We start from the raw sequence: 22,187 nt of genomic DNA on the forward strand, positions 1-22,187 counted from the left end.
TCATTGCTCTTATCTCTTAGGCAATCTCAAGGACTTGGGGAGCTGTGAGCCAGAAACAGGGGATGAGGACCAAGTGATGTGAGAAATACATTTTGGTCATCTGAGGGACCAAATAGGTATTTCCTATAAATCACAATATCGCATGCATCTTCTGGAAGTTAGAGCAGTTGGGCAAGAGCTGCAGAGAGGAGGCATAATGTAATGGAAGAGAGCATTACACCTGATTAAATCCCAGGGTGGCCAGTTCCTGGTCATGTGACTCTGGCCTTGCCTCATTTCCTCATCTGTAAATGGGAGGGGGGGGTGGTTTTGTACCTTACACGTAGGACTGAGCGGTTTAAATCAATTAGTAATTCATGTACAGTGCACCATAAATGGTGGTTCCCTTCTCATCAGCATATGGTCTCTCCACGGCCCCATGGAAAACTCACAGTGAGTGACCAATGGAGACTTGGATGAACCTCGGGGCCTCTGAGAGAGGTGCTTCTATGGTCACCTCCATTTTGCCCTCCAGACATCAGAAGATGACAGCAAGGCCTCAGTTATGTCTTCCCTGGTTGCTATGACTGTATAAAGGGTTGAAGGTTGGACAGGTGCCAGGAGCAAGCATTCATTGGTTAGCAGGGTTTCCAAGTCAGGATCCGGGAGAGAATGGTGGTCATTGCCACGGTCTGCCACGCGAGGGCGCCGCTGTCAGAGCCGCAAGCCCTGAGGGCGCCCAGTCAGTTCCTCTAGTTACCTATTTTTTAAAGGCGGAACAGGTGGCCAACTTCTTGGTGATACTTCCATGTCATATGCAGGCAGAATGTCTTTCCAAAATAATTTTTCCCGACGTCCGAATGCACTGATCAATTTCAAGGTTTTGACCTAGTTATTTCGAGGCAAATTTCCAAAGAATCAGTAAGGCTTACCAATCACTTTCTGAGAGTAGCTTGACTCAGAGAAGGAAGGGTTAGGAGAGTAATGAGAACGGATGCAGGGTGGGTTGGGGTAGGATTCACGGGAGGACAGGTCACTGGAAAGGGAGGAGCAGAGGAAACTGAACACAAGCCCCGGTGCCAGTCCAACTCTTCCTCCACTGTGATGAGAAAAACACGCAGGACTTAAAAGGGTTCCCATTATCCCACTTATGGCTGGGCAGGGGAAAGGGAGGGAGGGGGTGCACGTCCTTCAGGGACAAGCCCCCTCCCCACCACTGATTTTCAGTATTTCCATCTCATCTCAAGAAGAAAACCCCTCCCCCTGGGTCTTAAGCAATAGCTCTTTCCTATTTACCTGTTCAAACCTGTGAGCAAGTTGGACAGGGAAACAACACCACCTCCATTCTATCAGAAACTGAGCTTCAGAGAGCCCAGTGACCTTCTCCAGATCATTCAGCTAGTGAATGACAGAATCAGTTTGGACCCAGGTCTCTGTGACTCATCCTGAGCAGTATGGTTGCACAGGTTGTGCATTATACAATTGTAGGAAGGGACATGCACTTAGGGGTCTCCCTAGATGTGTAGATATATAATCATAGTTTTCCAAAAAATAGCAATCAAGGGTCTTGAGTGAAGGTACCCTTTTCCTAATTTGTCAAAGTTACCATTTGAGCCCTCAGAAGTCCTAGCATGGCTTCAATCATTCCTCTGTCTATAAGTGGAGCCAATGGGCTGTTTCTGAAGTCTGGAAGATCACCTTGAGGGCTGGCCCTGCTCAGTTGGCCTCCTCATGCGCTAGTGCTCAGGCTAATTCCAAAGTCGACTGAGAACCTTCTGAATCCCAGCTAGGACTCTGGGTAGGGATAGAGACTGGAGGTCAGAGGAAGATGCCCTTTGGTGAAGAAGAATTTGGTAATAATAATAATAATAATAATAGAAAAGAATCCATTCTCTACTGACCAGGAAAGGAACAGAAGCACCAGTAGGGTAATAAAGAACATGGATTCTGACACCAGACTGTGGACCAAATCTGGGCTCTACCACTTACTAGCTGTCTGGCAGGCAGTAAGCTCCTTAGCTTCTCTGAGCCTCAGTTTCCTCATCTGCAAATGGTGGGTAAGGAGGGGTTGCACGTTTTCAAAGATTGTTGTGAGTATGAAATGAAATAAAGCATGCAGAGAAGGCTTGACATAGTGCCGGGCACAGTCAGGACTCTGCAGATTTCAGCCGCCATCATTGCTATTGGATATCAGGTCAGCAATCAGAGATGCAAACCCAGAGAGTGGGGCTGGGAGCGTGGAAGTCACGGACCTAGAGCTGAGGACCTCTCTGCAGTCCTGGTCGCAGGCTGAGGAGACTGGGCAGCTGGCGAAAGCGAGCCTCATTCCACCAAGGCCCATCCAGACATCCCACCCCCAAAGCTTAGTAGGCAAAGCGTTGAGAGAGACGAGCTGTCCTGGGTGCTGAGCACCCCTGCCCAGTCCTACTAAGTATGCCAAGAATGCAAGGTCCTGACTGCTCTTTGCCCAGACCGGTTTTTCAAGATTGTGTTTGCAGCAAGCCAGCACCTTAGAGGGATGACGTAATGTCTCCCTCCCGATGGAGAACAGGCATGCTTGCCGCTCTGTATAAAAGCAGTAGCTTCCTCAAGGTTAGTGATCCTCAGCTTTGACGCAAACCCACTTTCGAGGACAACATCGATCTGTGTGACTTGGGACCAGAGGAGACTGATGCCAACATGATGCTCACACTGCTTTGCGTGCCACGAATAACCAAGTCCTTTGTCGCTGACCCAGGACTGCCATGTCTTCTGCCAGGACCCACGAAAGAGTATCAGGCTAGCTTATTATCTCCAAAGGAGATCTCCCAGGGCTTTGGGAGCCTTCTGGTTGGAAGGAGGGGCGGTGGGGGGTGGGGGGCGGTGTCATTTAGATATTGTTTTTATTATTGAAGCTGTGTCTGACTCTCAAACACATTAGGGGCAGCGTAAGAGGAAAAGAACACATTGAAATTCATTAACGCGTCTGCCCCTCCCCACGGAAGTCCGCTTGGCACCAACACAACCTTGGATGGGGGGGGCTTTTGGAGGCGCAGGCAGGTGGGTTCGCCCTGGTCTCGGGGAGGCAGCAGGCAGGGATGCTTTATTGATATGCAGTGGTCAGCCTCTCCTGCACCCAGGAATGGGGCTGAGGCTGAGTGGCTTGAATTTCCAGGGGTTTGAAAATTATCCCATGTCACGAATCTTCAGCATCATTAAAGATGAAGGTAGGGAGGGGCGCCTGGGTGGCTCAGTCGGTTGAGCATCCGACTTCGGCTCAGGTTGTGATCTCATGGTTTATGAGTTCAAGCCCCACATCGGGCTCTGTGCTGACGGCTCAGAGCCTGGAGCCTCCTTCGGATTCTGGGTCTCCCTCTCTCTCTGCCCCTCCCCCGCTCATGCTCTCTCTCTGTCAAAAATAAACATTAAGTTTTTTTTTTTTAAGACGAAGGTAGAGATTTGAAATCACAACTGTCAAGGGTCTCCTGTTTTTCTTTTATGAGCCATTCCGTGTGTGTGTGCTTTGCTGTGAACCGCCTGGAACCCTTGTGGGAAAGATGAAAGATAAAAAAACAAGCTGACCAGCAAACATTAGAAAGACAAAAAAACCCACATTCAGATTCTTCTGATCAATGCTGGTGAAGTTCCAAGGATGTGAGAAAAGGGATTGACCCGGCTTTTCAGAACATGAAGTTGGCCTGCTCTTTGAAAGCTGTGCGTAAACACAGGTTCTGTAAAACTCCCACTTGAAACGCACGGTGGGAAGTAAGGGATCTGCCCTTGTCATGGTGCTCCCGAGAGGGACACGGCCTCCCATCAGGAAGGCTGCGGTTTATTTATTTTTAATTTTTTTAACGTTTATTTATTTTTGAGAGGCAGAGAAAGACAGAGTACAAGGGGGGGGAGGGGCAGAGAGAGAGGGAGACCCAGAATCCGAAGCAGGCTCCAGGCTCTGAGCCATCAGCACAGAACCCAATGCGGGGTCAAACCCGAGAACCGTGAGATCATAACCTGAGCCAAAGTCAGATGTTTAACTGACTGAGCCACCCAGGTGCCCTGGAAGTCTGCGGTTTAAAGCCAGGCCTACCTGTATGTAGCCTTTAATGTTGATTTTTGTTTTTCAAAAGGGAAAGGGAAGGAGCAAAGAGTGAATTTAGCTCCAAGATAGCCTGCGGAGTTAATATAGGAAGAAGGGAGGGGGATTCTCACACTCAGCGGGTCTTAACCCGGGGAGGACGGGGGAGGGGTGATCCACAGTGAGGACACCCAAGAGTCTGGCTTTGAAGTGTTTGGAAGGAAGGTTCTACGGAAGGCTGGAGGGGTGAGGCCATGATCTCTAAGGATCCTCGCTGCGGGGCGTGGGAGGCAGGCTGCTGCAGCTGGTCCAAAAACCCTCTCATGTGAACATCACTCAGGGCTTGGAGTGATGGCTCACCCTGGGGACCGGACCAGCCAGCCAGCTCGGGCAGGGGGAGGCACGTTTTACTTCACAGAACCGAATCACCAAAACACCAGAAGAACAGCAGTGCCCCTGGGTGGGGGACCATGGGCAGGAACTCAGCTGGGGTGCTCCCAGGGGCTGGTCCTCTCCACCCTCTCTCAGCCCTTCTCCGTGACGCTGGGCACCTGCCTTCCGGAGCCTAGCTCCACTTCCAGAGAAGGGGTGCGGAGGGGGTGAAGAATGTCACGGAGGGCTTGGTAACTGAACGGCCCCGCCCCGATGCCTGTGTCATCTGAGGTGAGCAGGAACTTAGCCTGGGTCAGTGGCCGCAGAAGCAGGTGTGGCCTGGGCATGCCAGCCCCACCAGGCCACGGGGCTAGAGTCCCCAGAAGAGGGGGTCCTGGCCACTCCAGGAACAGTGGACGCCCCCCACCGTGCGTAAACCAAAGGGAAGGGCCACGCTTCCAAGCTCTGGGGTCTCGGCTCCCTGCTCACTCTTCCGAAAGTACCCGTGGAAGCTTCTATGAAGCCTGCCAAGCCCTCTGGGGAGCTCCAGGCATCCCTTCACCCTGGCCTCAGGGCTGATTCCTTGCAGTCACTTGCCCTGTGGTCGGAGGAGAAGCTTCTCCATGGAACTTTAGCAGCAGCAGGATGATACTTCATGTGGGGCACTTCTCCCGGGTGATGAGAGACTCTGCACAGGGGCTCAGCTGGAAAAAAAAAAAAAAAAAAAAGGCCTAATTTGGAGTCGAAGGCAGGTCCCTCCTCTCAGGTGCCTCCCTGTGTACAACCACACGAGCTTCCTTTCGAAGCAGAAGTGGGGTTGGCCGGGCAGGTGGTAAAGATGCTGACCACTGCGGGGGGCTCGTTCTTCCTCGTTTGCAGCTCCTTTTCCAACCCAAAGTGCCCAGGCCTACATCCAGAGCCCCGCTCGGCATCACTGGGATGCAGCCATGTGGGCTCCGACTCAGGCCATCGGTGGCATCCCTGGGTTTGGGGCCAGTGTCCATGAAGCTGCACTGTGTCTGCACACTTTTCCGTCTGCCCCTCACCCCACTCCCCATTTCATCGTTCGTTTATCCCCTGCAAGTGGCTGGGCGGAGTAACCCGCCCCCACCCCCACAAGGCAAGTATAAACAAGCCGCTCTTGTCCCTGGGCAGAAAACGATGCAGATCCCCAGAGCGTGAGATCTCCCGGTGCACAAGTCAATGCCACGGAGCCGCTGGCACCAGCCTCCTGGCAAGACACAGTGGCTGCAGCCGTCAGGTGCTTCTTCTGCGCCACGGGGTGCACGGAGACCGCCCAGGCTTGTCTTACACTCCTGCTGAGAACCTCGTGTTACAGAGGAGGACACTGAGGCACCGAAAGGTTAAGTGACTGGCTCGAGTCCACACAGCTAGTGAGTCGTGGGGCTGGGTTCCAGCCCAGCCTGTCCGAGGGGGCTTTCCTAACCGCCCCGTGGCCGGTGCTGACCCATGAGAGCGGGGCGGGGGGGGGGGGGGGGAGCATCAATTCATCGGTTCCTGTTATCATGGTGGATGGGGAAAAAGGCAGGAAAGCGGGGGCCACGGGGTGAGGTCCCCTCTGCGATGCTATTCAACTCCTTGAATTCCTTATTCAATTAATAATAATACCTGTCTCACAAGGTTATTGTGAAATTAACGTAGGGCACGTGAAGTGCATCTCCCAGAGCCTGGCACTCGGCAAGTGCCAGCTGATAGCTCTGACTCCCGGGTATTTGTGGCGACTGCCACAGGAAACGCTGGTCACCTGTCACCTGTGATGCAGATACAAGGTCTTCAAGATCTTCAAGAACTGTTCATCTTCAAGATCTGGCCTTTAAGATCTGTTGGTTCAGCCTCCTTTTCAGCTCATAAATCGCCCTCCCTTTTTAGTGGTGATAGCATTCTGGGGCAGAATAATGACCTTTGAACTAGCCTGCTTCCGTGGTTTCCTTCCCACGGCTGAGGTGGCAGCAGGGAGAGGGAAAGACGCCCAGGGGCCATTGGCCTTGCACCCGGAATCCAGCCCCATTGCTGCTTGGCGTATGGCTTTAGGCAGACCACTTAACCTCTCCAAACCCTCCTGGGATTTCCTGGGTGTAAAGGAGACAGGATTAATACCTCCCTCTTGGGGCGCCTGAGTGGCTCAGTAGTTAAGCGTCCAACTCTTGATTTTGGCTCAGGTCATGATCCTGCGGTTCATGCGATCAAGCCCTGTGTGGGGATCTGTGGGGATTCGCTTCTTCCCTTCCTCTCTCTGCCTCTCTCTCCCTCAGATACATAAACTTAAGGAAAAAAAAACAAAAAACCTACCTCTTAGGTAGAGGGGAGAATAAAATGAGAAAATGTATTTAAAACTTTGGCTCCTGGGCCTGGCACGTAGCAGTGGGGAACTTTATGTTCCAAGGTGGTCAGAGCAACAGCAAGATTTCTGATCCCCCCATGTTCTTCGAGAACCCTGCCGGTTCCACTTGAGGAGTTTCAGGCTACCCTGCCCTGCCCCCTCCCACCTGAACCCTGGCCGGTCCCTGTCACTGCCTGGATGAGCAGAAGAGGAGCTGTGGCTCCTGAGGCCAGGTCCTAAGAGGCAATCCCATCATCTGCCTCCACGTACGCCTTTGACACCCTGGGCCATGTCAGAAATGCCGCCTCGCCGGAGAGACCCTGTGGGGAGACCACCAAAAGGGAGATGCCCCAGGACTCCCCACTGCTGTTGCCCCGCCGTTGAGCCCCACCTGAGCCAAGCGGGGACGAACTACCCCAAGCCCTGCCCAAATTGCAGTTCTGAGCACAAGAAGCAGTTGTGCGGCTAAGTTCGGGGGGTAAGTGTCGTGTGGCCATGGGGACTACAACACCCAACGCCGTTATGCCCCTTGCTAATGCTCAGAACTCTGCAGACCTCATCATCTTTCCATAAAATAGCACTGGCTGGATCCCGTTCCTGCTTAAAATACACTTTCGCCGGCCCCCAACACCCTACGGCCACAGGCAAAGGCCAGATTCTTTGGCACAGCAGACGGGGGACCCAGAGGGCCACCTAGCTTCACGCCCGCCTGCCGCTGCAGAGCACAGCCGTTGTGTCCTGAGCATGCCTGGCCTCTGTGCCTGCTGTTGCCTCTGCCCCCCCGGCCTCAGGCCTGTCTCCCTTTCTCACCCATCCAAGGTCAGTTCACAGGTCACCTGCTTTTCTATTTCCCTCTCCTTTAGACCAAAGAATAGCCTGTACAACCCAAGAGTTTGACACTGTATTGTGGTCCCTTCTTGGTCTTTTCACCCTGACTATGGGCTGGAGGTGGCCATGGCAGGTACAGCGTCTTATTCATTTTTAAGCCCTTCATTTATTTTTTTTAATGTTTAATTTTGAGAGAGAGGGAACCAGCGGGCGTGCGGCAGACAGAGAGGGAGACACAGAATCCAAAGCAGGCTCAGTGCTGTCAGCACAGAGCCCGATGTGGGGCTCGAACCCATGAACCATGAGATCACCACCGGAGCTGATGTCGGTTGACTGAGCCACCCGGGTGCCCCCTCGCATCCTTCATTTAATGCGCTAAGAGGGCGTTGAAGTGATGTGTGCGTGTCACGGGTAAGCATGTTGCTCAGTGTGAGTTATTTACATCAGTTACTTGTGATGCTGATGACGTTACCTGGGATGTTATTTGCAGTTATTCACATCAGGAGTTACTTGTACATCCGTTCGTGTACGCTCTTCGCACACTGAGAGACCTGAGGAACCAGCTGCTGTGTGTGGCCTCCAGCAGACCAATGGGTGGTGTCGCTCCAGTCTCTCCAGCCCTGGACTCTCAAATGCAGAAGGGAGCCGCGGTTACCATCAACTCCGTCATCCCTGGGGAAAGGCCCCCTTGCTTATTTCGATCTGCCATCTCGTGGCTGTGGCCGTTCTCATCTCAACCCTGCTGTGAGGTCACAGGTTTGGAGGCTGGCAGAAGGATCCCCAAGCATTTCCCACTGTGATCTCACAATACTGGCTCCCGCCCTCCTGGCTCTGCCACAGGGAGCAATTCCAGCTCCCGAGTCTGGAGGGATGTCTTTGTGAAATCTCTTAGCTCTTTAGACATCAGGTCAGACACGAAGCTCTGCTTAGGTGAGCGCCTGACTGACCCACGCCAAGCCCATCGCCTCTCCGTTTACTGATACCCGGGCAGGGAGGGGTGCAGGGCTCTGAAAAGACGCCCACACTGCATCAGCACAGGTGGCCGGACTGTGCTAAGAGGGCTGCAGGAGGGCCCAGCTCTAACCTGGCTCTGCGGGCGTTTCACCATGACCTTGGGAAGTTGCCCCTATTTTCTGCCTGGTTTCTCCCAGCTGTGTAGAAACGAATCATGATAGCTGTCCCTAGGCAGTGTTACTAGCGTAAAAGACCTACTTAGGCTCTCTCGAAGGAAGGCATTGCATCCAGGGGGAGGGATTGTTACTGCGTAGAGATTTCGCATTTGCCTGCTCACTCACTGAATGCCCGGCATCTCTGTGCAGAAGACAGATGCCGGTGGTGGTGTTTCTTATTTGTTCATTTCCAGAAGCCCTAACGCTGTGGGCTTTCATCCCCCCGCCCCTCCCAGAACACTATGCTGGTCTTGATCGAGAGGCACACACGACTGGAGAAGTGGCTGGCTTTGCATTTCTGCTTATGACTTCCGTTCGTTACTGACACCCCACATTGGCAGTGCGCGCCCGGCGAGCCGTGGCAGGCACCCGAGCCTGGGTTCACGAACGCAGAGAGGAGCCGCAGGGACGGGACAGAGTGGAGAAATGGGAAAGGGGGGTTTGTCGGGATGTCAACTGTTGACATCTAATTAAAACAACTTTCTAAACATAAGTAAAGATACTTATAGTTACTGCCTCGGACTACTTCCCTTCCAAGTAAAATCAGATGGAGACGATAAGTAGATGAGAGAGAAAGGAGGGCAGAGGCCACCACCGGCTCCTGCTGGACCCCTCCCAGGGGCTCTCAGTGGGACAGGACAGCAGATGGCCTCGGCTGGTGGTGGTGGCACTCTTAGAGCTCACACGAGGGGGAAAAGATTGGGTCTGGGCTCTCTAAAGGTGTCCCCACTTCGAGCCCGCCGCATGCAAACTCCGGCGGTGCCTGGGTCTGCTCGCCCCTTGGGGGCTGGGGACCACCACGCGTGACTGGGCACCGTCAGCTGAATTCCCTCTGGATGCCGAGGGTGGCGGTATCTGAACAGGTATGTCCAGGGATCTTGGCGTACATGCCCCGACGAGGAGCACATTATCTCCTATACGTGTCTTTTGACCTCACGCAGACAAACATGGGGGATGCATGATGTCGTGGGAAAATCTTGACTTTTCACCACCCCAGCCTGGGCTCAGCCTCCGCTCTGGCACTTATGTGGGTAAGTGTGGACCGTGGGTCATGTGTTTCCTTGCCCTGATCTCCCTGTACTTGCTGTCCTGATGGATGTAAAATGCTTGGCACACAGTAGGTAGCCAGTTCTCCTCAGGGCAGGGGTCTCCAGAGCAATCTGCACCCTCTGGCTTCCCTCCCCACCACCCCCTGCCCAGGATCGGAAATGTGCTGGGCACATCATTAATTTTCCGTTGTAAACTGACAAGTGAATCACGAATCGGTGTTCTGTTTACAGGCTATCCTAAAGCTAAATATTTGCAAAAAGCTGAAAGACAGTCTGCAAAACGCAAGTGCCAGGGACAAGGGAGGGACCGATGCCATCAACGTCACTGAACACAGTCAGACTGGGGCTGGCTCTGAGTTGATTATGCCAGGAAAATGTGTTCTTCTCTAGGTCAGAAGGTAGAACATTGGATGGAAAATCAGCTCCTCCGTCAGAGACTGAGGTTTTCTGGATAGAAACAGTCCAGGCCAGGCCAGACTGGGCCTGAGCCATCAGCTGGGGCCATGGCACGGTCAAGTCTTTGGGATCCCAATGTCATCACATGAATCACCAGTTGTGCTTGGACAGGCAAGTGGAAAAGCTACGAGGCACTGGAGGAATCAGAGACAGCACTTGGTCAAGGCTGACATGTATTGCAAGTTTCGGCCTCTTAGAAGAAAAACTGCACGTCTCCCCAGTGTCCTCAAGCCCCTAGCTCTCCTTTAACTGCTGGGGGAATTGCCGTGGAAAAGCTGGGTAGCAGCGAAGGAGCACGCTCCAGATTTCAGTAAACTCCCCCTCTTCCACACAAAGGAGCATTATGCAGCCACCAAAGATAAGAAGAAACTATAAGTTGGTAGAGAAATCTGCCTATGATCTATCGTTGAGTTTGAAAAACAAGTTAGATGAGGGCCACCCGGGTGGCTCAGTTGGTTAAGCGTCGGACTTCGGCTCAGGTCATGATCTCGCGGTTCGTGGGTTCGAGCCCCCGCATCGGGCTCTGTGCTGACAGCTCAGAGCCTGGAGCCTGCTTCGGATTCTGTGTTTCCCTCTCTCTCTGCCCCTCCCCTGCTTGGACTATGTTTCTCTCTCTCTTCCCTCTCTCCTCAAAAATAAAAAAAAAAACATTAAAAAAAATTTTAAGAAGTAAGTTGGATGAAATAGCATGATCTTATTTTTAAAATTAATATCCGTTCACACAGAGCTATGAGCCTAGCTCTATGGTTGTATACAACAGTTAACAATGGTGACTCACAGGGCTTTAGAGGAGACAATGACTTCTTTGTTGCACACTTGTGTATCATTTGTTTATATAACAAATGTGCATTACTTGCATAATTTTATTTTTTTTAAATTTTTCACATGTTTATTTATTTTTGAGAGAGAGACAGAGCATGAGTGGGGGAGGAGCAGAGAGAGAGGGAGACACAGAATCCGAAGCAGGCTCCAGGCTCCGAGCTGTCAGCACAGAGCCCGACGCGGGGCTCGAACCCATGAACTGTGAGATCGTGACCTGAGCCGAAGTCCGACGCTCAACCGACTGAGCCACCCAGGTGCCCCTACCTGCATAATTTTTAAGAAAGATTTTTACTTTAGGTTCCTCTTCCAGTTTCCCTGAAAACATTCACTGATCAGAGGCTTGGGGTAATTCACATTCAGCACAAATTTTAATGAGCAGCTACTCCGGACCCCAGACAGAGGAGCGGACAGACATCCATGCCAGAGGATGCCACGATGCTCAGGGCTGTCGCGCATGGAGGGCCTCTGGTGTGCAGGCACATTACAACTCTTCTCTCATTCAATCCTTAGGGTGACTCATTCAGTCAGCAAATATTCCAGCACCCACTCTGTGTCAGGACATGCGCTAGGTCCCCGATTCCCATTAGTGAAGAAATAGACACGGTACCCGCTCCAAATCATCTTACAAATGAGACGTTTTGAGGACATAAGCAACTTTGTTAAGATGACTCAGCTCAGAATGGAAGAGGGGCAATTAGTTGTGACCCTGGTGATCTGGAACACCTCCCTGAGGGAACACAGCATCTGAGCCCCACCTGAAAGAATAAATAAGGCTTGGACAGACGAGAAGGAACTCCAAGCCAAAGCACCTTGTGAGCAGGGGCCAAAATGGAGATGCAGAGAGCAGATGTGGGCCGCGGTGGTGATTCCAGAGTGACTTGAGGGCAGGGTGGGAAGGGAAGCAGAGGAACCAGCCCGGGGAACGGGCCAAGGTCATTGTGTAGGGCATGGACGCCTTATTAAGCAGTTTCAGCTTTATCCTGAAGGCCACAGAGAACTCAGAATTTTGTTGTTTCCCTCAAGGGGGTGATGTGATCAGACAAGCTTTAGAAAGCTTGAAGGGAACGGTGCGGCCCAGAGTCTCTGGAGCCAGTCTGCCTGGGTTTGGATCCCAGCCCAGCCGCTCACAAACTCTAGAGTTTTGGGCATGAGACTGAACTTTCCTGCCTCTTGGGTTCTCCCACAGTAACATGGGGAGGGACTAATAGAGCCAGCCTCAGAGTGATTGTAAGAATTCAACGTCCCTAATACAGGCAAGGGTGACAGGAGTGTTGGATGCACAATGATGATAAGTCAATGTCAGTCATTACTCTCATTTCTCTGTGTCCGTGTCAAGGATGGAGTGGATGGGATGGGAGGCGGGAGGTGACTGCAACTGTCTGAGTGAGATGAGGTCTTTTTTTTTAAATCCTTATTTATTTTGAGAGCGGGGGAGGGGCAGAGGGCGAGGGAGAGAGAGAATCCCAAGCAGGCTCCACACCATCCGTGCAGAGCTGACACGGGGCTCAAAATCATGAACTGTGTGATCATGACCTGAGCCGAAATCAAGAGTCAGGTGCTCAGACGGAGCCACCCAGGCGCCCTTGAGACATGAGGTCTTGAACTGTGAGGAAACAAGATGGGAAGGCAAGTGGGCAGGACAGGGGAATGGCTGGCCGGCCAAGAGGGAGGGTTGGCGAGGAGCCCACCCTTGTGCGGCCACAAGCAGGACAGTGAATGTGGCAGGGAAGGCGCCAGGTTTGGGCTGAGGCCACGTTTCGGGTGACTGGGAAACCCACACAACGCATAGAAATCACTCAGTACAATCAAGGATTTCCTATGACCAAAAAACAAAGGCTCGGCATCTCTGGACTGCAAATTCTGAGGTCTTAGGACGTGGCTGAGAAAAAACAAGAAGGGGACCCCCAACCCATCAGAGTCAGGTCGCTCTGATTTAAGTCTGTCTCTTACAAACAGACCGGAGGCTTTGATCCAGCCTCTCCGTCCGGTTCGGGCCTTCTGCCGGAGATACCACATTTCCAGAAAGAGCCTCAAAAATGCTTTCTCCCCCCGCCCCTTTTTATTTAATGTTTATTTATTTTGAGAGAGAGAGAGAGAGAGAGAGAGAGAGAGAGAGAATCCCAAGCAGGCTCCATGCTGTCAGTGCAGAGCCCAACATGGGTCTTGATCCCACAACCCTTGGGATCATGACCTGAGCCAAAATCAAAAATAGGATACTTAACCAACTGAGCCACCCGGACGCCCCCAAAATGTTTCTTTCAGTTAGCCATGTGCCTACCGATTCTCTTTAGAGCCATTGAAAACAAAAACAAGCAAACAGACGTTAAAAATAAAAAGCCACGAAAGTCCAAGGCCACAACACAGTACATGAAGAATGGGGGTGTAGAAACGAGCGGGCCTGGGCCGGATGCTAGGGAAGAAGCACGCACTGTGCTTCTGGTGAGCCCACGTCCTCGTCTGAAACTCCGGTCACGATGTATGGGAACACCCACCTTGGGGGCTGTTCAGGCTAAGTGATATTCAAAAGCCAACTCAATAAACGTGAGGTCTTCTCTCCCTCACCCAGAGGGGTGAAGCCAATCAAGGTGTAGTCACGTATTCTTATTTTCCAACCAGAGGAGTAGGATTCCCATCATGTTTCTCCAAATTATTGACGCTGTTGTCTGTGAAAGCTACATTCTCTGTATACGCATCAGAGCCTTGGGAGGGGGCACCCTTTGACCAGAATCCACACCAGACAGGAAGGGCCTCTCCCGGGCAGAGAAGGGAAGAGGTTGGAGGGTCAAGAGAGCTCAGCCTCACCTGGGCACGGTATCGGACATCTGCCTGGCGGGAACACGCGGTTAAGCTTGATAAAACGGTGACAGAAACAACAAAACAGCAGCACTGTTTAATGATAGAAAGCTCCCTTTATTTCATCATTACAGACTCTTTTTTTAAGAAAGGAATTTCAGGGTTCCTGATTCATTTCTCATTTGGGGCCAACTCCTGACTGTGATGAGCCTGGGCGATCTAAAAGGCACCGTTCCCCTGCCACCCGTGTGGGGAGGCCCCAGCCCGGGATCTCGGGACAGGGGCGACGTTCCTTCAGGGTACCATGGTGCGTGGGGCAGCCACATAGAACTGGTGGGTGGACGGGTCTCTCCTGCGGTGTACAAGCGGCCGAGAAAGGCCAGAGCTTCGGGGGGCCTCGCGTGAGCTGCCAGCACTTGGTCAGGGCGGGGAGATGGCGGAGGTGGATGCGGGCTTCGAAGGGTCCTTAATCTGAGCCCCAAATCAGGTGCAGTCGTCATCAGGCTGTCCTCCCAGGCACTCGGGGGCTACAGAGCTGCGAAGTTTATCCTCTTGGCTGCACGGTTTCTATCCTCGTGTGTGCAGAGATCTGGGGGCCCTGCAGGGAACCCCTCTGCAGGGCAGGGAAGACCCCAAGCCGATGGGGGTGTGTGTGAGCCCTCCCGCCTCCCCTCACCTACCCCCCGCCCCCTTTTACTGCAAGCGCACGGACTCTGTGTCAGGCGGACCTGGGTTCAAAGCCTGCTCTGCTGTCTTCTGCACGTTACTTGCTCAAGGTTCGGTCTGTTTCCTCGTCTTTCAAGTGGGGGTAATCAGGCTGTTGTGAGGACCGAGGTGATGCACGTTCAGTCATACCAGCCATCACTGGGGAACTAGAGGCGCGTCCCTTGCCCTCCCTGAGCTCACTTCCAGGAAGTTCCTCCCGTGCGAGGGCCCAGGGTGGGTGAGGAGAGAGGCTCCCCAGCAGAGGCATGACCAGAGGACAAGCAGAGGAGAGGTCCTCTGGATCAGCGTCCCCAGAGTCACTGTCTCCTTGGGAGGGGGCTTCTTGTGGGGACTCTCACAGCACTTACTCAGTTCTCCTGCCTCAGCCGCTCTGACTCCCACCTGGATGGCACCAGGTCACCATATGACCCCTTGCGTTTCCTGTGACCCCAAGACCCAAACAAGGCAGATCCGTCGTGAGGTGCAAAGACGCATCCGACTCCAGCCCAGACTTAGCCGTTTGGGTTAATTTTCCGAGTGACCGTGGTCTCCGACACACTCGGAACCCAGGATCCCCAGGGGAGGACACTCAGATGTGATCAAAGTCACACTGCCTCCCGGGGCCCAGCCTCCCTGCATTTCCCCTTTCCTGGTTTGTCTGGAGGAGCTGGGAGTGGGCGGACGGCAAGCTCCAGTGGTCTGGATGACTCATTTCCTTCTCAGAGTCAAGAGCGGGTGTCTGTGGAGGCATGAGGCCCACGAGGGGGGCACTGGCTGCCTCTGGAAGCAGAACAGCAGGTGACGCTGCCTCCGAGCAGAGAAATGACATTAAAGTCAACAAGTACATGAGCTTTGGGGAAAGAAAAGAGCACGCGCCAGGGCAAGAAGAGCCATTTTATCCCTTTATTATATACAATATTAAGGCACAAGTTTAAGCAGCAAAGAATAGGAAAATCTTTGGCTGACCAACAGTGTCAACGTTTGCTGTGGGGGACACACTGCGTTCTTGGATTTCCTCCCCCACCCCCATACACAGACCCCCTGGCTGGGCAGCTGTGCGTACCCTCCCCCCCCCCTTCAATATAGACCCGTGAGGTGCCAAGATGTCACGCTAGAGTCCGCTGGAGGGAACTGAGCACTCTGCCACCAGGCACAGCAACCACGTACGTGGCGGGCGGAGAGCGTGGCGGCCCTAGGGCCGTCCGAGTTTTGGCTAAGGTCGGTGCGCGTGCCGACCCTCGTTTCACAGAATTTCACACAGATCCTGCCAGTGCCCCCTTGAGGAGGGGGCCCCACTGTCCCTCCACCAAAGGGGAAAACACCTTAATTCAAAGAAAACCACTGTGGATAAATGTGCTCACATTCCGGTTAGTAATAAATACTTGCAGGTGTCTAGATGCAAACAGAATCCTAGGCAAAATCACATGTAATTTGGGGCAGCAACAGTTTGGGAGCTGATACAAGAAAAGGCTGTGTATGTACCTCCTTACATTGAGAGCAGGAGTTTAATTCTGTGCAGAAGCAAAGTTTTATGACAAAGAAACACCCCAGTCATTGCTTAACACGACAATAACATGCACTTAAGTATACATGGGCTTTACAGAGCACTAAGGAATATGCACTTCCGTCTGCGTGTATGCAAAGATGTGAACGCATCACAAGGCATGGCAAGAGAAAAGATTTTTAAAAGCAAACCCACCAGAAGTTACACGTACTGATGACTCCCGTCCTTCTCAAAGGGGCCACTTGGAGAGGCGCTAGGAGTCCAAAGACTCATTCCAAGGAACATTTTTGGGATTTCCTTTTTAAATGTTGTGGCCTTAATCACCCATCTTTATTTATTCAACTGGGATTATTTCCACACTTAAATCCATCCTCAAAGGATGAAGATTTCTCCTCTGGAAGGATAATTAAAGGAACGTGCTAGGCCCCAAAGGCCGTTCTAACAGAGGCGTTTGCAAACTGTTTCCACTCGAGCAGCGGGGCGGTGATGGGTACAGTCCCCCACAGGGTCACCGTTTGAGGAAGGGGTGACATGAAACATTTGGATCTTCCGGATTTTAAGAAAGGAAACCCGACGCACAGCCTTGTACTCATACCTCATATGTTCGCACTGACATATACACAGGTCTTCGTATATCGTTAAATTACTAAGCAAGAAAAGGATATACTACTTAAAAGGAAGAGCGAAAGTTGCTCATTAGTTCCAGAAGAAATCCGTTTACTGAAATGCTGACCTTTACATGCTCCCAGTTGGTCAGCTTCTGGAAGCTTCTTAATTACTCCACCCATCTCCTATGGAGCCACGCATCAGAGGCAAGCTGATTAAACGAACCTCACATTGAATAAAGACATTTTAAACACATCGATTAATTAGCAAGAAAGAAGAAAAGAAAAGCAATATTTATAAAGCATCTACCATGGCTGCCTCCGGCTTGAGGAAGCCAACCGTGGGCTGGAGACTCTCTGGCTCGGCAATGGCTTTACCATTTAGGAATATCTGCAGGTTCCCACTTACCACGGCCACGGAACTCCTTCGCTCAGGAGTACAAGTTCATTTGCAGCAGCACACAGAAGCATGCTCCCCCGACTCCAAGTGCAGACTGGAGCAGGACTTTGGTTTTGGAAAACACGCCTTTTTTCGGTATCTGACCCGAGCCCTGTGCAGTCAAGTGCCCGATGCGTTCCCAAGAGCTACCCTGCAGGACTGAAGAGAGAATGGCCCCACTGCTCTCTGCCCTCTGACCAAAGCTCTGCGTGAGACGCGGCGGCCTTGTCCTGCAGGTCTGCCTGGAACGGGCCAGATTCAACAGTCACTGGCAACCAATCTCTGGGAGGCAGAAGAAAAGCCAAGGGAAGAAAATACTAATGCACTTGCTCTGAAATGAGTTGCTGGATTCCCAGCAACACCTCTTCCATATGATACCCTGGTCAGCACGCAGAAACTGCTAGACAACCCATTCCAGGAGGAAGCAGAATTACTCTGGCATGTCTTCACACAAAGCCAAAGCCTTTACCCTCCCCTGGGACAGGACTCGTGAGTTCCATAATCAGACACCACTGGGAAGTCCAGGCCTCTGGACAACGTGCCAAGCGTTTTTAGATGGATTTTGTAAACTTGCATGGGATAGAACATGAAGGCTTCCCTCTGTACCTCGTGTTTATGGGCAATTCTAGGAGTTCTGAGCTTTTAGTCCTATTTCTTAGCTCCCAAGAGGTGTGGCAGGTGTAGGGGTGCGTGTATGCGTGTGTGTGTGTGTGTGTGTGTGTGCATGCGCACATCACAGACGAGGCAGAGCGGGCCAAGGCGCGACATGAAAGATGGCTACCACCCAGCCAAGCAAAACTCCCAGTCCAGCCTGTGATGGAGCACAGCTCCTCTCTCAGGCCTTTGGTTCAGACGCCACTACTGTGAGGCTTTGGGGAGGGACTGAACCTCCCCGAGCCCTGGTTTCCTCCTCTGTGAAATAAGGAGAAACTAGCCTTGGCTCTCCGGGTGGCTCAGAGACTCGTTAAAAGGTACTTACCACCCTGCCTGCATATAGTCAGCACTAAAAAACAGAGCTGGCATTATTTTTCTGAAAATCAAATGAGATAAAGGATGGTAAACTGCAGAACGCAGAGCAGGGGCTCAGTATTTGCAATCCCTTTCTCCTATGCGCAAGCAAGGCTTCGAGAAAGCTGCAAACATAAAAAGCCAGCATCAGGGGGCCCTGATGGGGCAGGAAATCTCCCAGAAAAGAAAAAAGCCCCACATCTAAAAGCTAGAGATTCCTTTTCTTACGGAGGAGTCTTAGCGAGTTGGAAGAAATAAGACTGACGGAGACCACAGCACGCTGAAAAAAAAACCAGTGATGTTGTTTGCGTTTGTATTAGACGATTAACACTCTGGATCTGGGCAAGCGAGACTGGTGCCCGCAGGTGCCAAAGGGTGTGTTGCAACAGAAAGATGGGGCTTGGGGAGACTGGGGCTGTGGCTCTCGCTTTTACCCATGTCTAGGGGAGACAGCCCAAGTTTGGGGTGGCCCAGGTGTGGGTAGTGGAGGCTGGCAGAGAAGACTCGCCCTCTTATCTCCAGACTCTCTCATGCCCAGTCCGTTCCCAACATTCATCGGGGCTCAAAATATCCTTAAGAGAAACAGCTGCAATCACCTAAGCTTCACCACTGGTAAAAAGCGATGGGGAGCAAAGATTGGGACGGTGCCTCCTGTGCCCCATCCCCGCCCGCATCCACACTCGCACAAGCCCGGGGCATTAGGCAGGCTGCTCGGCCCCCAGAACCGCTCTGGGCCCCCAGAACCGCTCTGGCTTCCCGGGGCGGACGGGACTCGAGGAGGAGGAGGAGGCAAGAGGCAGGAAGCACCCAGCACCCAGAGCCCAGCAGACAGCAGAGCTCAGGAAGAGTCAGTGCTGCAATGTCACACTCACTACGCCCCCTCTGGCCGAGGCCACAGATTTCCTCCCTCCCCCTCTCCAGTCCGCACCCGAGTCCTCCTTCCGCCATCTCAATCTGGGGAGGCTACGACACCACCCACCTTGCACTTGAAAGACCAGCTCTAAAATAAGCCAGCCAAGCAAAACTCCCTGAGGAGTGTGGTCTTCAGGGCTCTGTTCAGGTGGGACTTGAGAAAGCCTCAGACCCATGCCCTTTTTCTTCCTTCCCTTAAGCGAGCACAAGGGGAAGGACCTGGGATACAAGGATCCAGCTGATCTGGAGGGACAAAAATATCAGGACCCCGCAAGAGCATCTGACGGCCTGATCAGCTTCTCGTCTTTCCTGCCCAGCACCTCTTAGGCGTGCCACCACACACAGGGGTCAGAGGCTCACCACCTTGCCCACTCCCGGCTCTTCAACATGGTGCTTCCGTCTTACTTTGGTCAACTTGTCCCAGAAGGAAGCCTCGAAAAACGTGCCCGCACCGTAGATATACTGGCCAGTTAGGTTACAAAGCAAGCTCACGACAGAGAACGTCTTCCATGTTTTCACTGACGGGTCACCACGGAAATCTACGTGCTTGTTAACAGCGAGCAGAAGGGTGCGAGAGGGTGGAGACGATGGGGAGTATGTGCACGAGCCACAAATTCTAGAAAGTGGGACAAGCTGCCTGGTGAGACTCTGGATGCCACCGAGTCAAGAGTCCTCCATTTCCTGGAGGGCAGTCCTGAAAAGTCTTAGCCCAACAGAGCAACGGGGTGGAGACGGCAAGGTCTATGCAAGGGAGCTGATGTGAGAGAGAAAAGCCAGGGCCTCGAGCTGAATGCGATGTGTCACAAGGACCATGGGGTCTTGCGCCTGATCAAAACTTACCTAGTTCACAGTCACAGTGAGATTAAGGGCTGCAGCCCAAAGACTCCAGAGTGGAGAAAGCAGCCAGGCAGCCAGCATACGGCTCTGTCCCACTGGTCACTATTAAACAGAGATCATGACGCTGCTCTCGTAAATCCCAGACCTAAGGAATTCTGCTGGGTCTTATTAACAAGAAAAAAAAAAAGTGAATGAAAAGAAGAGTAAAGTGAAAGAGAATGAAGCAGAGGAAGAGATGAACTCAGAGCAATTAGGGAGTTTGAGCACCAAAATCATAATGCTCCCATCCTGTTTTGTATTTTTACAAAACAGAATCCAGAAAAGCTAAGAAGCCCCAGAATCTCCTGAAAACCCAAACCAAGCAGATAGTTAGGTGAGAACCGCCTTCTTAATTCCCTTCACCCAAGGACACTTCTTTTCACTGCCACACCCGCACACATTCACAGGACACCCTGGATGGCGCAGGTGATGTTACATTATGCCGAGATGGGCTCTCTGAGACTTCTAGGAGGTTCTTCTTAATAAAAACAAACATGCTAAGAGGCAAGGAGAATGGGGCTGTTTCAAGGAAGATCCACGTTCAGGTTTATATGTTTATAACCAAAGAGCAGGTGAACACAGACCCCCCCCCCCCCCCACAGAGATACATTTTCTATACAATGAAAATCCCACTTCCTGTGACTTCCCTGTTTCCAGACCTACACGTGTCTTCTCTCTTCCACCATAGGCAATACAAATCCATATGAGTGTCTTCACGTGGGTCTTCTGAATTTTTTTTTTTAACATTTATAAAAAGTGTCCTCACTAAATTTAAAATCTTTATCAGTTCAAATCATTCCTGGTTTCCCATCCACAACTTTCTTGATCTGTCTCCTCCCTCTCGGCCACATTCCTCATTCGTCAAGGTCCCACTACAGAATTCCGCGGGGACGCCAGTGTTAGATGAGGACTTCCATCATCTCTCCGTCAGGGAACTCGGGCTTGTGGAGCAAGCTGCTGACGCGGCCTTTGTGGTCGGGGGACTTCCCGTGGCCAGGAGGGTTCTCTGCCAAACAGAAGGGGACATGAGCAGCCTGCCCTGCAGAGGGGCCGGGCCAGGCCGGCTCTTTCTAAAATGAAAGCATTACCAATACCCACACTCAGCACCAGCGTTTGTAGGTGAGGCCACAGAACCCGGCCCCTAGTGGAGAAAAGCAGAATGATGGGCCCCGGGATTCAGACGCAAGTCTCAGAGCCAGGGTGCTGATGGGAAGGGGTAAGTGGGTGAAGCGGACGTGGGGCTGTGTGCCCGGAGCCCCCACGGTGCTCTCCCCCCACTCTATGCAAAACCACCAAGTGCTGCACCTACAAGCCAGGTCCTTTCACATGCTCCTTGCCTTCCTTGGAAAAGTACGTCTTGAGAACTGAATGTTCGAAAAATGACAATGCTGGGGCGCCTGGGTGGCGCAGTCGGTTAAGCGTCTGACTTCAGCCAGGTCACGATCTCGCGGTCCGGGAGTTCGAGCCCCGCGTCAGGCTCTGGGCTGATGGCTCAGAGCCTGGAGCCTGTTTCTAATTCTGTGTCTCCCTCTCTCTCTGCCCCTCCCCCGTTCATGCTCTGTCTCTCTCTGTCCCAAAAATAAATAAACGTTGGAAAAAAAAAAAAAAAGAAAAATGACAATGCTGTGTTTACCTGCCTATTTTGGAGGATGCAAAGAAAGCAGCCCCATGGAGGACATGGTTACTTTATGCCCCTGAGAGCCCCACACTCTCCAAAGAACGCAAGAGGACTATCCCCATGACTGAGATTGGTCCAAAGGCACGTCTGGTCTTTGCCCGGACGCCTCTGGACTCAGGGCCAGCCCACCCCAGGCAGGCTGTCTTTTATTTTAAAGCACCTCATTAGTGCTGGCCTGAGTGATGGGCCTGAAGTCGACCTGCCCTGCAGTTAAATCTGCCTTCTCCTTCAGTCAGGAGAGCACCCCAACCTTGAATCCCTGATGAGTAAACCTCTCGAAGGCAACATCTATGTACCGGGTGCCTGGCTAGCTCCCAAACAGGCTTTGGGGAACTAATTCCCTCACACCCCACAGTGGGTCCATTTTCACCCCTCTGGGAAAGGACTGATCACAAGCATGTGTTAAAAGGGTATATTCAAGTTGTGTACTCATGTAAATGGTAATAAGTTAAAAGCATCTACACACATTTCATTCCCGTAAGAATACAGTGCATGAGGGTAAGCATAATCATTCAAAAACCCCAGAGAGCGAGAGCCGATGAGAGCCCTGCTCCCTCCCTAGCTCCCAACCAAAGGCTGGCTCCCTCTCAGGCCAGA

The 22,187-nt window shown here is 52.3% G+C and overlaps 1 protein-coding gene and 2 long non-coding RNA genes across 16 annotated transcripts in view; 1 reads left to right on the forward strand and 2 right to left on the reverse strand.

Moving 5' to 3' along the window:
- Window positions 1–4,422: 4,422 nt before the first annotated feature.
- Window positions 4,423–8,298, reverse strand: LOC123602399. The gene is made up of 2 exons (XR_006714480.1): window positions 8,047–8,298; window positions 4,423–5,109 (listed from the first exon to the last, which is right to left on the reverse strand). It is a non-coding gene; the product is annotated as an uncharacterized LOC123602399 (long non-coding RNA).
- An 84-nt stretch (window positions 8,299–8,382) lies between these two features.
- On the forward strand, window positions 8,383–9,258 carry LOC123602398. The gene is made up of 2 exons (XR_006714479.1): window positions 8,383–8,504; window positions 8,980–9,258. It is a non-coding gene; the product is annotated as an uncharacterized LOC123602398 (long non-coding RNA).
- Window positions 9,259–15,457: 6,199 nt separating this feature from the next.
- Window positions 15,458–22,187, reverse strand: part of AMOTL1 (angiomotin like 1) — a 153,471-nt gene continuing 146,741 nt past the window's right edge. For 12 of the 14 annotated variants that reach the window (XM_045483579.1, XM_045483584.1, XM_045483583.1 and 9 more), the window contains one exon: window positions 20,637–20,982. In XM_045483579.1, the coding sequence (XP_045339535.1) occupies window positions 20,840–20,982 (143 nt within the window). In that variant the 3' untranslated portion in view covers window positions 20,637–20,839. Of the gene's footprint in view, window positions 20,983–22,187 lie in introns of all 14 variants that reach the window. The other 2 variants (XM_045483577.1, XM_045483587.1) reach the window with 1 other exon arrangement.

Source organism: Leopardus geoffroyi, chromosome D1 (genome assembly GCF_018350155.1).
Source record: "Leopardus geoffroyi isolate Oge1 chromosome D1, O.geoffroyi_Oge1_pat1.0, whole genome shotgun sequence".
In the NCBI taxonomy this organism is placed as follows: Eukaryota; Metazoa; Chordata; class Mammalia; order Carnivora; family Felidae; genus Leopardus; species Leopardus geoffroyi.